At 29.4% G+C, this 14989-nt stretch overlaps 1 protein-coding gene across 1 annotated transcript in view; it reads left to right on the plus strand.

Moving 5' to 3' along the window:
- The window catches only part of LOC108764454 (guanylate cyclase 32E), a 48870-nt gene that overhangs the window by 2063 nt on the left and 31818 nt on the right, over positions 1–14989 (plus strand). Inside the window, exons 2-7 of the mRNA XM_018512717.1 lie at positions 9337–9545; positions 10022–10219; positions 10334–10456; positions 10588–10783; positions 11310–11387; positions 13872–14116. Of these exons, the coding sequence (XP_018368219.1) occupies positions 9337–9545; positions 10022–10219; positions 10334–10456; positions 10588–10783; positions 11310–11387; positions 13872–14116 (1049 nt within the window). The remainder of the gene's footprint in view (positions 1–9336; positions 9546–10021; positions 10220–10333; positions 10457–10587; positions 10784–11309; positions 11388–13871; positions 14117–14989) is intronic.

The following is a 14989-nucleotide window of genomic DNA, read 5'->3' on the forward strand; positions in this document are numbered from 1 at the left end:
TATATATATATATATACATATTTTATATACATAGATATATATCAAAGCAATTTCTCTACATATATAGAACGTATATGAAATGCATTGTTAACTATACTATATTTAGCTCTCTGAAAGAAAAGCTTGTATAGAAAATAATGAAAGTAAAATGTATTACAATTTTTCTATCACATGCGATTTTTAATAGTGTCGGCAATAATTATTTCTTGAACAGTCAATTATTATTTCGTCGTTTCGACGTAATATATATGTTAATTATTGTTTTATAATAAAACGCAAATTATTATTTGTGAAATGGGAAACATACGTGCCCAAAAAAGAAAAGCATAAAAGAACATGCATTATACGACGTTAAACATTGCATCAGGACTCTGATTTGCATTTGAAACGTGCAACGCACGTTTAATGTTTATTTGCACGATAAAAATTTACGGTCTTTGCACGGGAAAATATGTAAGACGTAGAGAGAAACTTACATGACTCTGTTTGTTTTTTTTTGCATGTATCAGATTTAATCACATTGCATCGGGAAGAATCTGATAAATCTCAATGAAAAAAACGAGACACTTCTTTTCTCTTGAATATTTTTTTGTCATATTCCATCAGATTGGAGTATGTAAAATTAACAGAATAAAATTCGCGCAGACACCATCGCTTCGGCAGATGAGCGAAAGAAAAGCAAAAAAGATTCTTCATTAGAATAGTCTCACATGATGCCGATTGTCATACGAAACAAATTATGACTCTCTCGACACCGGTAATGACTCATTGCGATCATGATTATTAGCTTTCAAAAAAGGTGCTCTCGAATCTGTGTCACATAGAATGTTACATAGAGGATTTTAGGCACGCCTCTACATGTTGCATCACATAGTGTACGTTCTCCGTGTCTGTGCCTTCAGTCTCAACTCGGCGTTCAGATTTTCTAATCAGCTTTCGCCGATCTATCCGCTCAAACAATAGCGACAAATTAACGTAGGTATTGTTAGCGATTTCGTTGTAGATCACCGCGAAAATAATTCGTGCAAATAATGCGTGACTAGTCACAAGTGTCCAAAAGACTCGTTGTATTCAGAAACGCGCATATTTTGAAATGCAATAAAGAATAACGGTTCAACTAATTAAATAAATTAACATATATAATACACAGTAAAAAAGAAAATGTTAATTTTAACATTTTTTACATGTCCCAGGAGATCCACTCTAAATTTTAAGTTAAAGTAACTCATTCGTCTTGTGTTATTTATTAAACTAGTAATGTTAAATAATTGACACAATACTTTACATTTATATTAGTTATTTTGACTTTAGGGATGATTTAAAACTAACATATAAAATAAGTAGAGTACATAGAAGAGTAGTTGCAGTAACTCGTAAGAAAATGTTAATAAAACATTTTTGTTCGTATAATGTGAATGAAAAAATTCTTAGATGTTAAATTGACTTTGAGATATATAGATTAATTGAAACAATTATGTTGAAAACATTCAAAATAATATTCCATTTTTAATTGACATACGCAATTGTTAAGTTAGAAAGGTGACATGAATCTAACATTTTTGTAACATCAAAATGTTACAAAAATAATAACATATCAGTTGTATGTTGATTTTACATTGAAGTAATAAAGCATTTTTGTAACATCAAAATGTTACAAAAATAATAACATATCAGTTATATGTTGATTTTACATTGAAGTAATAATCAAATTGTGGTAACACAAGAAAATTCTACATATGGACGCACAATTTTTTACTGTGTATAATATAGGGTTATGAACCACTCAAGTTATTATGTGATTAAAAATATTTATATCAACAATCTGAATTTTGTAAATTCTACATATGGACGCACAATTTTTTACTGTGTATAATATAGCGTTATGAACCACTCAAGTTATTATGTGATTAAAAATATTTATATCAACAATCTGAATTTTGTAACAGACGTTTCGACCCCTATCGGGTCATTTTAAATAATAATTTTAAAAAAGTTACCGATAACTACGCAAGATGTTCACAAATTAAAATATAAAAAAAGCGCGTGTGTGTTGTACTCGCATGTTGGCAAGAAGAATTACTGCAGGAAACGCGTATATTTTGCCTATAATAAGATTTACGTCGCATAACGGTTATACCGAATAGATGTATACAGTAGTGTTGATGTGATTTTATGAAATGTGATCGATAACACAACAGTAAATGATAAAGATTGACTTAGATATAATCGCGAGTACTAGTTCTGGCAACATTGTGTGTGAGCATTAGAATTCAGCTTCAGAAGGACCGTCGACGTCAGCGCGGTTACAATATCTATTGCAAGATCGATTCTCACCAGTTCTCGGAAGCGTACACGTCGGTCATGCGTTCTCCGACTCATTATATTAATAGCGATCTATTTTAATAAGACACTAAAACCATCGGGTCGTTGAACAAAACGAGACTGGTCACGAGGTAGTTCCTCTAAGATGTGTTGCGTAACTACGTCAAGGCCACGCATTACAAGAAAGATGGTCGGAAGATCCGCGAAAATCGTATTGAATATTAAAGTTGCATTGCACAAAAGAAGCAAGCGTATCTCCTGTATTAAGTTATGCCGATTAATCGATAATTCTTTGGCGAGACTCGCCCCTAGTTCTGCAGCATGAATTCTGTATGACACGATTGTGTGAATTACCACGGTCATGATCGCGCGGTCGTGTATATGCGACTTTTTACAGCAAATTGCACTTCGCCGATTCGTCAGTTTCGATGTTCCCTGCCGGCGAACCGGGATCCAGCTAAAAAGTTCATATAACAAAACATGGGCAAACGTCACGCGAGGTGGAAAATAATTCGAGGGAAGAGTGCATGTCGCAACGCGAAGCATTGCACATGATCACGCGTTTGTCCAAAGGCAGCGAATCAATTAACCCCGACGGGACTGACCGTTCGTTTCTTAAATTGCCCGTTGCATCGCTTTCACTATTCACAAGTATACTCGAGAGTTGTAAATTTCCTTGCACATGAAAGAAAGAATATAACTGTCTGTTTATCTGATGGATCACTTATTATATTTGATGAAAGATTATTAGCATTGATAAATAATTGATAGAATCACGAATGTAATTGCACATTATTAATTGTATATATAAAACTTTCCGCATGTTATTATAAAATAGTGATAAAATGATGCTATTATAAAATAATGATAAAAAGTAGGAACACTCATTAAGTAAATTATACTATACATTTCTTCTTGAAGATTATTTTTACACCTTTCGATATATAATTGTGCAAATCTTTTAATTGCTTCTTGCTTTTTGAATCCCGATTATACTGATGTATATTATATCTGGATAAATTTTCTTTAACGCCTTTTACAGAAGAACGTTTTTTAAGGTTTTAAAGCATATACCTTGTGACCTCGATTGCTTACATTCTCGAGTGACAAACTGCGGATCTGTCATCGTTTAATCTCGAGACCTGTCGACTTTTGACAGTCAATTCTGGTTCCCGCGTCAAAACGTAGCGCGATCAACTCGCATACCCGATTGGAACGCAATTGGGTAATTAACGAGTTGCTGTTGAATTAATGTGGTTAACGGAACGTAGGTACAACTTTTTCGATAAAGCTATGTACTTGAAGACGATTTATCCATCAGTTTTAGTTGCTGCAATCAAACAATTTTTAAATTACAGCTAATATTTTTAAGTTAAATAATCATACTTTATTTTTGTTCGGGTAAAAGGTAATTTACAATATTTATTAGTTTATTATATCTTAATATAGATAATTCATCTCGATATTTTTTTGAACCCAAATTAATTAAACAATATTAAGAAACTTTATTTTAATTACAAATTAATTAAATTATATTATACCCTTTAAATATGTCTATTTTTTATATTTATTTTTAATATTCTGGAAAGAAAATAAAAATAAAATTAGGCATATAGAACCGACCAATTAAAAATTATTTAATACACAAAAATAAACAACTTTATCGTGATCAGAGTAAACTTTAATGAAGTTAGTTTAATAAGTCAAAGAGTTTTAGAGATATGAGAGGTTTAATAAATGAAATAAATAATGTTTCTAATAGTTGACTTTCACGCGGTTCTCTCTGATGGATAGCAAACTCTTGTTGAAGTAGAATTTTTTTGTGACACTACGCGGAATTAAACGCTCTCGTAGTCGCAATCAATTGATCGTGTGCAAACAATTCGTTAAATAGCACTCGCTTAAAACATTAATAACGCTTTAGTAAATATTTAATCGTTGGTCACTGAATAAAATATATCAAATATGTGCATTTAAAATGTTATACACACTGTTGCAGTAAAATGTAATTCTTTAATATTGAGTGACTATTCACTCAACCTGTTGGTTCGCGCTAAATTTTACTTCTTGATCGCAAACGTGCGCAAATATATGTTAGATACTTCATATATTACATATATATATATTGGAATTAATTGTTTCAATAAAACATATTCAATGATTTTGTCATTCCGCTTTCATGTGCGTTTGATTAATGAAATACGTATCTCGATGGTCGAAATTAATCTGTTTATAGATTACTGAAACATGTTTTATTGTGTTGTAATGCATAAATTATTATCTTACTATTTATCAGATCAATGAAGTATTGCATAAATTATTATCTTTCTATTTATCAGATCAATGAAGTATTGCATGCGCATAAGATACAAGTGTGAAATATAATTACATAAATATGTTTTATCATAAACATTTATAATTATACAAATGTGAAACAATTATTTTTTAAAGAGAGCGACGTGAATCTGCTCCTACTAGCTGTGTGTCTACCATATCTATTTTACCAAAGTATTTTTACAAAAGTAAAATCTATTTTGATTTAGTTATTTACATTCTCCATAGTGTGAAATAAACTATATGCGTCGATGGAAGCTAGTGCGTATATTTACATCGAGTCACAAATGCGCGCCGACAGGACAGAGAAACGTGCCCGGAGGGTGACTGCAGCGAGAGAATTTTAAAATGAATTTACATTTTATTGTGAAATCGGAGTACGCAACGATATGCCAGTAATCGTGCTTGGGCGTCTCTCTTGGGATCATTTTAACAGCGAACTCGACATTGCACGTTGACAAACTCATGGCGCTGATCACGGTTGACAAATCTGGTCCGCAAGGGTTTATATCACCCCAGAGAAAGAAAGAGAGTAAGTGAGAGAGGGGGGGAGGAGGGGATGGAAGACTGAACCGTAGACACAATTTATCACGTCTCACATGATTCGTTTGTTTCATACTGTTGTCATACGTGATTTACATGATTTACGTGATTGCAAATTTTTCCTGTTGGCGGTTGGAAAATAAATTTTTCTTTTATAGCGTGGTAAAAATACGACTATTCGAGTCAAAATTAGTTTCATCAATAGTAACATTTGAGAAATCGATGGGAGCAAATGTCATTAATAAGGATATTTAGATAGTATACAATTTCCTTGTTTTTTTTTAAAGTAAATTTTGTATACACACAATAAATTATTATTTCGTAATATTATTGTTTTGACATAACATATTGTTATATCATTTAATATTCCGCTATTTTAATATTAAAGAATAATTATGTTATCCCTTGCCGAATGTAATTGATACACGGTTTTATCGCGCATGATCAAATCTATCGATTCGGAACATTCTCTATGCCACTTTTGAGCGAATTTATAAAATTCTTTATGAGTGTTAGCACAAAAGATTGAACGTTTCGTAACATTGAATTCGATTAAATCTATATATTAATATTTTTATATTTCTCTATTTATTTATTTTTATCAATATTAAAGAAATTGAAAAATGTGTATATAGATCGAGGTCGTAAATAAAATAATATAAAAAGGCTGCAAAAGAATATTTATTATGCCATCGAACAATTGTCGATCTCATTCATCTTGTTGATTCGGCGGCGTATCATACAGAGTTAATCTTCGTGCATCCACAAGAGATGTGCACACTACGTTGGCAATTTGAGAGCGCCCTGTACATGGCTAATGAGCCGCTCGTTAAAGTAAAAACGAGCTGTTCAAAAGATGCGCGAAGAAGACAGCGGATGAAACATTAAAACTGACGATTTTTTACTGGCAAAATATTGTAATTTCTTACGCAGTACACGGAGAGAATTTTCTTTTAAAATTTACCCTGAAAATATGATGATTGTGGTACAATACAATATTTTAAAGATTTTTACCATGCACTTCAGTAAAATTGATCAAACTTATTTTATACTTTATTGTAGTTTTATTAATGAATGAGAAAGATTTATATTAAAATTCTTCGAAATACAATGTTGTCCCACGGTTGTCATATTTTCAGGGTAAATTCTAAGAAAAAATTCTCTCCGTGTAGAGAAAAGTTCTTTTTTTATAATAACACAAAATAAAAATTGTGCAATTATGAAATATTATTTATGTGAAAAGATCTATTTTTTTTCATATTATTTGTATCAACTCTTAAATATTTATTGCGAGAGGCGTAAAATGTGCAAGATATTTTTTCTTAATATTAGTTGTTTAATATTAGTATTAGTTTTGTAAATCTTATAAATGTGCAAATTTAAATTAATAATAATTAATTGAGAGCAAATTGTTAAGATTTACAAAAATTAAATTAAAGATTAAATTAAATTAAGAATTTATTATTAAAAGAAGCTGGGAAAGCTTAATTATTTTATTTATAATATCAGTCGATGTTAGCTTTAAATGTGAATATGTAATTTTAATCATCAATAAATATGCAATAATCAATATTAATGCCTAATAAATAATTTTGAGCAAATTTTCAATTCTAAATAAATCTTCTATTTGAAGAAATTAATTAAGGAACTAATTAAATTAATAAGGTAAATCTAAAACAGTAGGCACGTATAACAAGTGCGATATTCAAATCGGGCATTTCCGTTTGGCCTAAATAAATTTCTGATTATACTTTGCCGTAGAATTGCAAATAAACATTCTTCCTGTTTCTGAACTTATCAGTAACGTTTCTCGGATAAATACAAGTTTGCATAATCTTATTTTACGTAACTTGACAAACAATTTTTATTTTTCAAAATATATATTTAACAAGACTTCTTTAAATTTTAAGTTACACTTGAGTATTTCTTATTGCAATTTTATTTTTATTGTTAGAGTCTACAAAAATGGATAAATTTTGTAAGAAGTTGACCTAATATAAGGTCGAAACATTTGCTATATTTACGAAGAAATTGTTTAATACATACTTACACGTATATCTTGCGAATTGGCTTTTATGCTCCTTTATCGAATTTAATTTTGTAAGAAAGCTTTATCTTAATAACAAATATTTTGATTCGAACTGTTGTGCAAACAAATATCTTTTTTATACATATTACGATCTTGAGTGAAAGATTTCTATTTTGCATTATCATTGATTAGAAAAAATAGTTAAAAACTACTTTCAAAAATTGCAACGAGCTACTGTAAGATTACTGTATAATAAAAATAATGTAGGAGAAAAAATAATCTAACGTGGCATGTTTTTATCACTAACTTTTTCATGGATCGAACACCTTAGATATCCTTTATGTTGTAATTCATCATTGACTTTATATATACATATATATATATATGTATTATAAATAAAATTATATATAATTTTATTTTTGAGTCTGAATTCTGAAGTTTTATTCTTTATTTTACTTTTATTGTTGATTTCGATTTCGCAAATATGAAGATATTAATATTTTATTGGTAAAAACACAAGGGAAGCTTTCCAACAAGAGGAAATTTAGTTTAAATATGTGTTTTAATCTTTTTTACAATTGTACTAAATTTTTTTTTTTTAAGTTGGTACAATCTAGTACATGTTTAAGTCTGATCTCTACATTCAGCTGAAAAATTCTGGCAACACTGCTCACACATACTGTGATATTGTCACGTATCACGCCGCCGAAAGCGGGACATAATTTTTTCGAGAACGTTTATTAATCTTTGTCTGACTGACATTAAACTTCGGAGTACTTCGTTCGTTACGACTTTTCCTTACCGTTTAAAAAAAAGCGATTACGTGTCGGAAATTAGTCAATGCAATGTCTGCACTTATTGTAACTAAGAAATATACACGTCGAATTTATAAAAGTTATCGTTTGCAATATTTTTTCTGTGATGAAACGAAAGATTTTAGTAGTTTGATTTTGCAACTTAAAATATTGTAAAATATAAAAGAAGAATAATTATGTTAGTAAAAATAAACGAAGTTTGTTTTTGCAAAATTAATATCTCGCATGCATGAATGATATCGCACAACGAAAGAAAGTTCGCATTCTTAAACAAAAGCGCAAAGAAAATATCGACAAAAAGAAGTTGGATACACCACAGGAGATTGCTGAGGTTTATTGCGATCCCGCGGAGCTTACTGGTTTTATCCATTATCCATATAGTGCCACAGGCACCTATCTTCAAACTCATGCTCATACCGATAAATGACGAAAGATAAACACAATCGTATGTATTTGATCTTGTTTATTATACTATAAACAGTCCATTATATCATAATGTATGTGTTATGAAACAATGATCTGCGTATAATATTGTTTATTAACAGTTCAAATATAAACGAGCTTCGTGTGAGTTTCTGATTTTATAGAAGCTAAATTTCTCGACTATACGAATATTCTTTGGGCATCCATATAATTTTTAATTTTCTTATTTTTAAGATATTATATCTTATTTAATTATATTGCACATTTTTTTGATACAATAATTTAAAGAAATATACAGTCTATTCTATTCTTTACGAATAAATTGCTAATTACTCAGCAAGAAATGACCATCAATTAATTGAACGTCGAATTGATGTTGAATTGGTATCGACATTATCGTTTCAATATCGATGTGACATCAATTCGATGAGAATAGACATCAAAAGCAAAGCAAGCTTTCACTTTTTCCAATATAATTCTTAAACTAAACAAAAGACGGAGACAAATAATGTTTAGAATCAAAGTTTAAATATAAGCTGAGAGCTACAAAGTGACATAACAGTAAAATTCTTTTTATTTTTTTAATTAAAAAAAATTTTTTTTATCACTTTGTAATCCCCATTAACTTATTATTACTCTTTAATTTTTAACATTTGTCTTTATTAGTTTAAGAGCTGTATGCGAAAAGATTGCTTTTTGCTTTTAAGTTCAAAAATCATATCTTTAAGTAGCGACTAACGCATACTGTATTATTCATGTTTTAAATTACTCTACATATCTACAAAAGTTTAAATCGAAGATTTCGGGTTCACAATGTTTCCTTGTATGTAAAAACTGGTATGATATATTAACAATATTTTTCACGTGAAGGCTTCATACAGCTGCGCACGCTATTGACAAATGTGGAAAGGATGTATTTGTTTTTGATGGTGATCCACGTTTTGCTCATTGATAAAGGAGTGGATGCCGAGACGTTTACTTTGGGATACATCACCGGATCGAAACGACGTGATGATGACCTTGAATATCAACGTCCCGGCTTTCGGATATCCGGCGCTATCACTCTCGCCGTGGAGGAGGTGAATAATCGTTTTTACCGTTCGGCGTTCTCTCACTCTCCCTGTCTTAAATACGAACAACTGCGATTAGAACTACGGAAATGGATAATTAAATTTAGCAATTTAATTTAGTCACACGGAAATATGATTATCTAATTGAACGTCAATTACGCGAAACTAGAATAACTTACGGTCACCACAAAATAACATTTCCGGTTTATTCTTGTCGAATCTTATATCGTTATTATCAATTAATTAAAACATATTAGATGCTTTAAAAGAGCTTTTTAAAATTAAGAAAAAAAATGTCGAGAAATAATTCAAAACGATTTTTCGAGAAATGATTCAATAAGATTTTTCCAATTACGACAGAACTACTAACATATTACTGCAAAATATTTTTACAAGCATTGGATAAAGTTAACTATTTTCTAGTACTGCTTTTGGTCTCTCTATTTTAAATGTTCTTCTTGAAAATAGTATTGCTTAAAATGCAGGTAAATGCCGGGGAACTTAATAGACGCGGACATAAGTTGGATTTTCTCGTTGCCGAAACTTATGGTAATGAAGAAATGAGCATTTTGATGACGGCGGATTTGTGGAAAAAAAACGTTTCCGCATATGTCGGTCCTCAAGAAACTTGCATCCATGAAGCCAGAATGGCGGCTGCATTCAACATTTTAATGATATCATATGTATAATAATTTCTTATATTATTAATTTTAGTACTTCGCTTGCATTGATAGCATGTATATAATTGGATAAAATTTAGTATGAAAGTTTTCACTGACAAGTATCATATTTTCTAGTTTTGCACGCATAACGAAACGTCGAATAAAAAGGAATTTCCAACGTTTGCGAGAACAAGGCCACCAGATACTCAAATTGCAAAATCCGTGGTTTCAGTACTGATGGCTTTCAATTGGACCAAAGTGGGTGATACTCCGTAGTTCACTTTGATAAGCGCATGTTTTTAATAATATTAATGTAAAATTAAATTAAAAATCGCTTTATCTCTGATATATATATATATTTTTTTTTGTAAACATTTTATTTACCATAGGTAACGTTTTTATATATGAATTCAACAATGTTCGAGTTTAATAAGATGTCTACGGTTGCGACTACAATTCTAATGTCTTTCGAAGCAGCTGGAATTGCTGTAAACTATCGTCGTTCGTGGAACGAACCTTATCATGTAACCCACATGAAAAATCCTTTTCACGAACTCGTCAGACAAACGTATCGAGGTACGCGAAGTAAGTAATAAGAACGTTTATTTTAAAACAATAATTTCTATATTACTATCACATTTATCAAAATAAAATCATAATTTTACTAACTTGTAACGCATTTTCATCACCGACAATTCTTTTTGAAGTATATAGGCCAGACTTTTAATGTTTATCTTCTTTCGTGCGCTTTTCATTTCTTGTTTAAAAGTTCAGTTCCACGAGAAACGTGTGTCTTTTACCAATCAACTTGCGCGATTCAAAATAGACTACCCGCATTTCGATACCTTGATTTATATCGCAATACGAATAAAACTTACATGTAAAACAACCCGCATACTACAAGTGTCTCAGACTTGTGAATAGATACTGCATGCCATTAATTTCATTAGTCACGCATCTATTTACACATATTAAATTAAAAAACTGAATTCTAAAAATAAACGTTTAAATGTAACCGGTTCAGCAATCACGATTTGAAAAAGCGGACACGACAGACTAAAAACCGGAAAGAGGAATTCTAATTATCGCGCGATTGTAAATTATGTTCTAGTTTACTTGATACTTGGACACTATTACGAACACATCGGTCTCTTGATGGCTCTGGACAAAATGAATCTCTTGGAAAAAGGTATAAATTTGCTGTAAAATAATCAGGTATATATACTGTGAAAAGTAACTGTCATTAGCTAAATAATGTACGATAGTATCACAATATGAGAATTGCGGAATCTAATATATTTTTTTTTATCAAAATAATCCAAGTAAACAAAAATAAAATAACTGAGAAATATGTTGTATTTTTTATTAACTTACTTTTATTGATACTAATTAACAGTATTTTTAAGTGAATATAAATGCCACAAGGCATATACACTGGATACATATAATATATATACCTATATATATAGTTTATACTATATAATTATATGTAAGATTATATACAGAGTGGTCAACATTAATCGCTTTAACATTTGAAAATTCAATAACTTTTTGCTATTTATTTTTAAATTTTCCTTTCAAATTTAAAGAATTTGTTCTTGTGAAAATTAATTATAAAAAAATTTACGGCAAACAATGTAAAAATAATTGAATTATATGTACTAAAAATAATTAAATATACTGAACACAATGATCTTTATATGTATACATATACTGAAGTAAACCATATCGAAGAGTGTCCCAAATTCTAGACAACAAACGGTATTTAATAGGTCTGACGGTATTTTAAGACCGTCTTAAGTAATGTCTTAAGATGTTAATACGGCTCTCTAATTATTCATGATATCTTAAGACTGTACTTAAAACGATTCTAAGCTGTGAATGCCACTCAATGACATTCTAATACAAATGTTGTAGTGTTTTCTTTGTCAGGAATTTGTTGATTAATATTCTGTTATAAATAGTAAAGAAAAAACAGAAAGAAAAGTATTCATATGTCTTCTTTTCTCCCATCAGGCAACAGTTTTTTCTTACGATTTAGTATAAGGAAGGCTCTATCTAATATACTATAAAGTTCATTGAGTGAACATGATTTCTCAGCTTGTGGCAAATCACTCATAGACTCTTATTGCTTCAGGAAACGTTGAATCAAATGTAATATCGCTGGTTTTGTAATTCCTAAAAAACATGTTTTTAAAAAAGAACAGAACGAAAAAGAGCTAAGAGCCTAAAAATTAGTCGTTATAAAATTGAAATTATTAAGAAGTCACAGAATAAAAACATGTCATTTCGTTATAATATAAAATTTAATTTGCCGGCAATAAACAATAAAACATAAACAAAACAGACGTTTCGATCCCTGTTGGATCATTATCAATGTTATAATATAAAAGTAAAACGGTGAAAATATTTAAAAAATTAGAATATAAAAATTATAATTCACTCTCAATCGCAAAACTTATAAGACTCACAGTATTAATGTAATAAAAAACACGCTCAGTGTAACATGAAGCTTGTACAACAGTTGTAGTCAATAAAAATGTGAACTTTTGGACATAGTATGCGGATTAGAACGAAATTATATCTTATAAAACGTATACCAATCTAATATAAAAATATCAATTATCAGACAATGCGATGAGAGTGGAATAGTCATTGTCTCTGAACACACTAGAGAGATGACTATTCAACTCTCATCACATTGTCTGATAATTGATATTTTTATATTAGATTAGCATACGTTATATAAGATAATCCGCATACTATGTCCAGAAGTTCACATTTTTACTGACTACAACCGTTGTACAAGCTTCATGTTACACTGAGCGTGGTTTTTATTACATTAATACTGTGAGTCTTATAAGTTTTGCGATTGAGAGTGAATTATAATGTTTATATTCTAATTTTTTAAATAATTTCACCGTTTTACTTTTATATTATAACATTGATAATGATCCAACAGGGATCGAAACGTCTGTTTTGTTTTGTTTATGTTTTATTGTTTATTACCGGCAAATTAAATTTTATATTATAACGAAATGACATGTTCTTATTCTGTGATTTCTTAATAATTTCAATTTTATAACGACTAATTTTTAGGCTCGTAACCCTTTTTCGTTTTATTCTTTTTTAAATTTATTGAGCTTTATTATTATTATATTTTAATCATGTTTTTTTTATTATGGAAATTCAATAGTAAAAAGTGAACATTTTTACTATTGAAGATATTAGACTCTATATAGGAAAAATGTGAAATAATCGATATCTTGACATGGAAATGGTGCATGATACTCGTACATATATATATATATATATATATATTCACTGCGTTAAGACAATGGAGCACTAAATTTGAAGAAATAAAATCGAATTAATTATTTTTAACGTTACTCCGTCGTGAATTTTTCATAATTAATTTCCAGAAAATAAATTTTCAAAATCTAACTAAAAAATTAAGAAATAATAACAAACAAATATTAATTTTTTAAATACAAAATAATTTATAAACATCCTGTGTATATAAAAGTTCATATATAATTTATATAATTTTTTGTATAATTTTATTTTTCAACTTATACTTTATTAATTTTATAACTATTTTTCACTCTCGCGTGCGCGCGCGTATCGCTCACCTTATTTAAATAATATTATTTTTAATTATTTCATATTGTAGGCGAATATTTTGTCGTTGGTATTGACATTGAGTTTTACGATGAGAAACATCCAAATAAATATATGAAAGGACTATTACAAAAAAACATGGATTTTTCAATAATACGAGCATATCGAAGTTATTTTAGCATTGTTGCCTCCGCCCCAATCAATTATATGAATTTCACTCGACTGGTTAATAAGTACAGACAGAAGCCACCATTCAATTTTACGAATCCATCAGCAAACGTCGGGGGAATAGTTCAGGTGACTACCAGAGATGATAAAAATTTTAGAGAGATATATCTCTGAATTTGGAGATTTTAACTATACAAAATTAGAATTCCGACTTCAATTTTTGTTCGACTTTCAATTCCTTGCATTTTTATAATATATTTTAGAAAGATGATTCAATCATTTATCTTGTTTGCAAATTTTCCTTCTTATAATTAGCAGAATATATTGTATTGTCAATAATACAGAATATTGTAATGTAAAAAATGTTTTTATTTGAAATTGTCTTTTTGAAATTTTCCAAGAACGACTTACTAACAAAAAAGCTATTCGTTTTCACTAAAAAAATTTAAAAAATTAACATTACAACGTTTTGTACTAACCCTTGAACACCACACTATTTTCGCCACCTGATTTCACCATACATGGGTTACGGTAACCCTGGAATCTTCTTTTGCTTTTATCTCGGGATCTAATGCATCAATTTTAACTTCTTTTTTTTTAATCGATACAATAGACAGTAAGGAAAAAGAATATATAGATAAAAATATCATAAAACTTCCGAAAACCAAGATATTTTGAAAAAAAAAGAAGATAAAAATTTCAAAATTAAAAAAAAATCGTTGTTTTTTAAATAAATTATTTATTTTCCAAAAAAGTGATACAAAGTTTTAATTTACAGAAATCGAAATATATTAAGTTGTATTTTAAGAAAAAAAATACATTATTACGAATTATCCTAAAAAATATATTTATTCGAGGTTGAATTTAGGTGATTTTCAAGTAATACGATATAGTTGATGCAAAAGTCTTTATCATATGACATCTAAATATATAAATGAAATTATTCATTGATTTGCGTGGAACAGGCGAAACAAATTTTTGCGACATGTTCCCTACACATTG

The sequence above is a fragment of the Trachymyrmex cornetzi genome, unplaced genomic scaffold (genome assembly GCF_001594075.2).
Source record: "Trachymyrmex cornetzi isolate Tcor2-1 unplaced genomic scaffold, Tcor1.1 scaffold424, whole genome shotgun sequence".
NCBI lineage: Eukaryota > Metazoa > Arthropoda > Insecta > Hymenoptera > Formicidae > Trachymyrmex > Trachymyrmex cornetzi.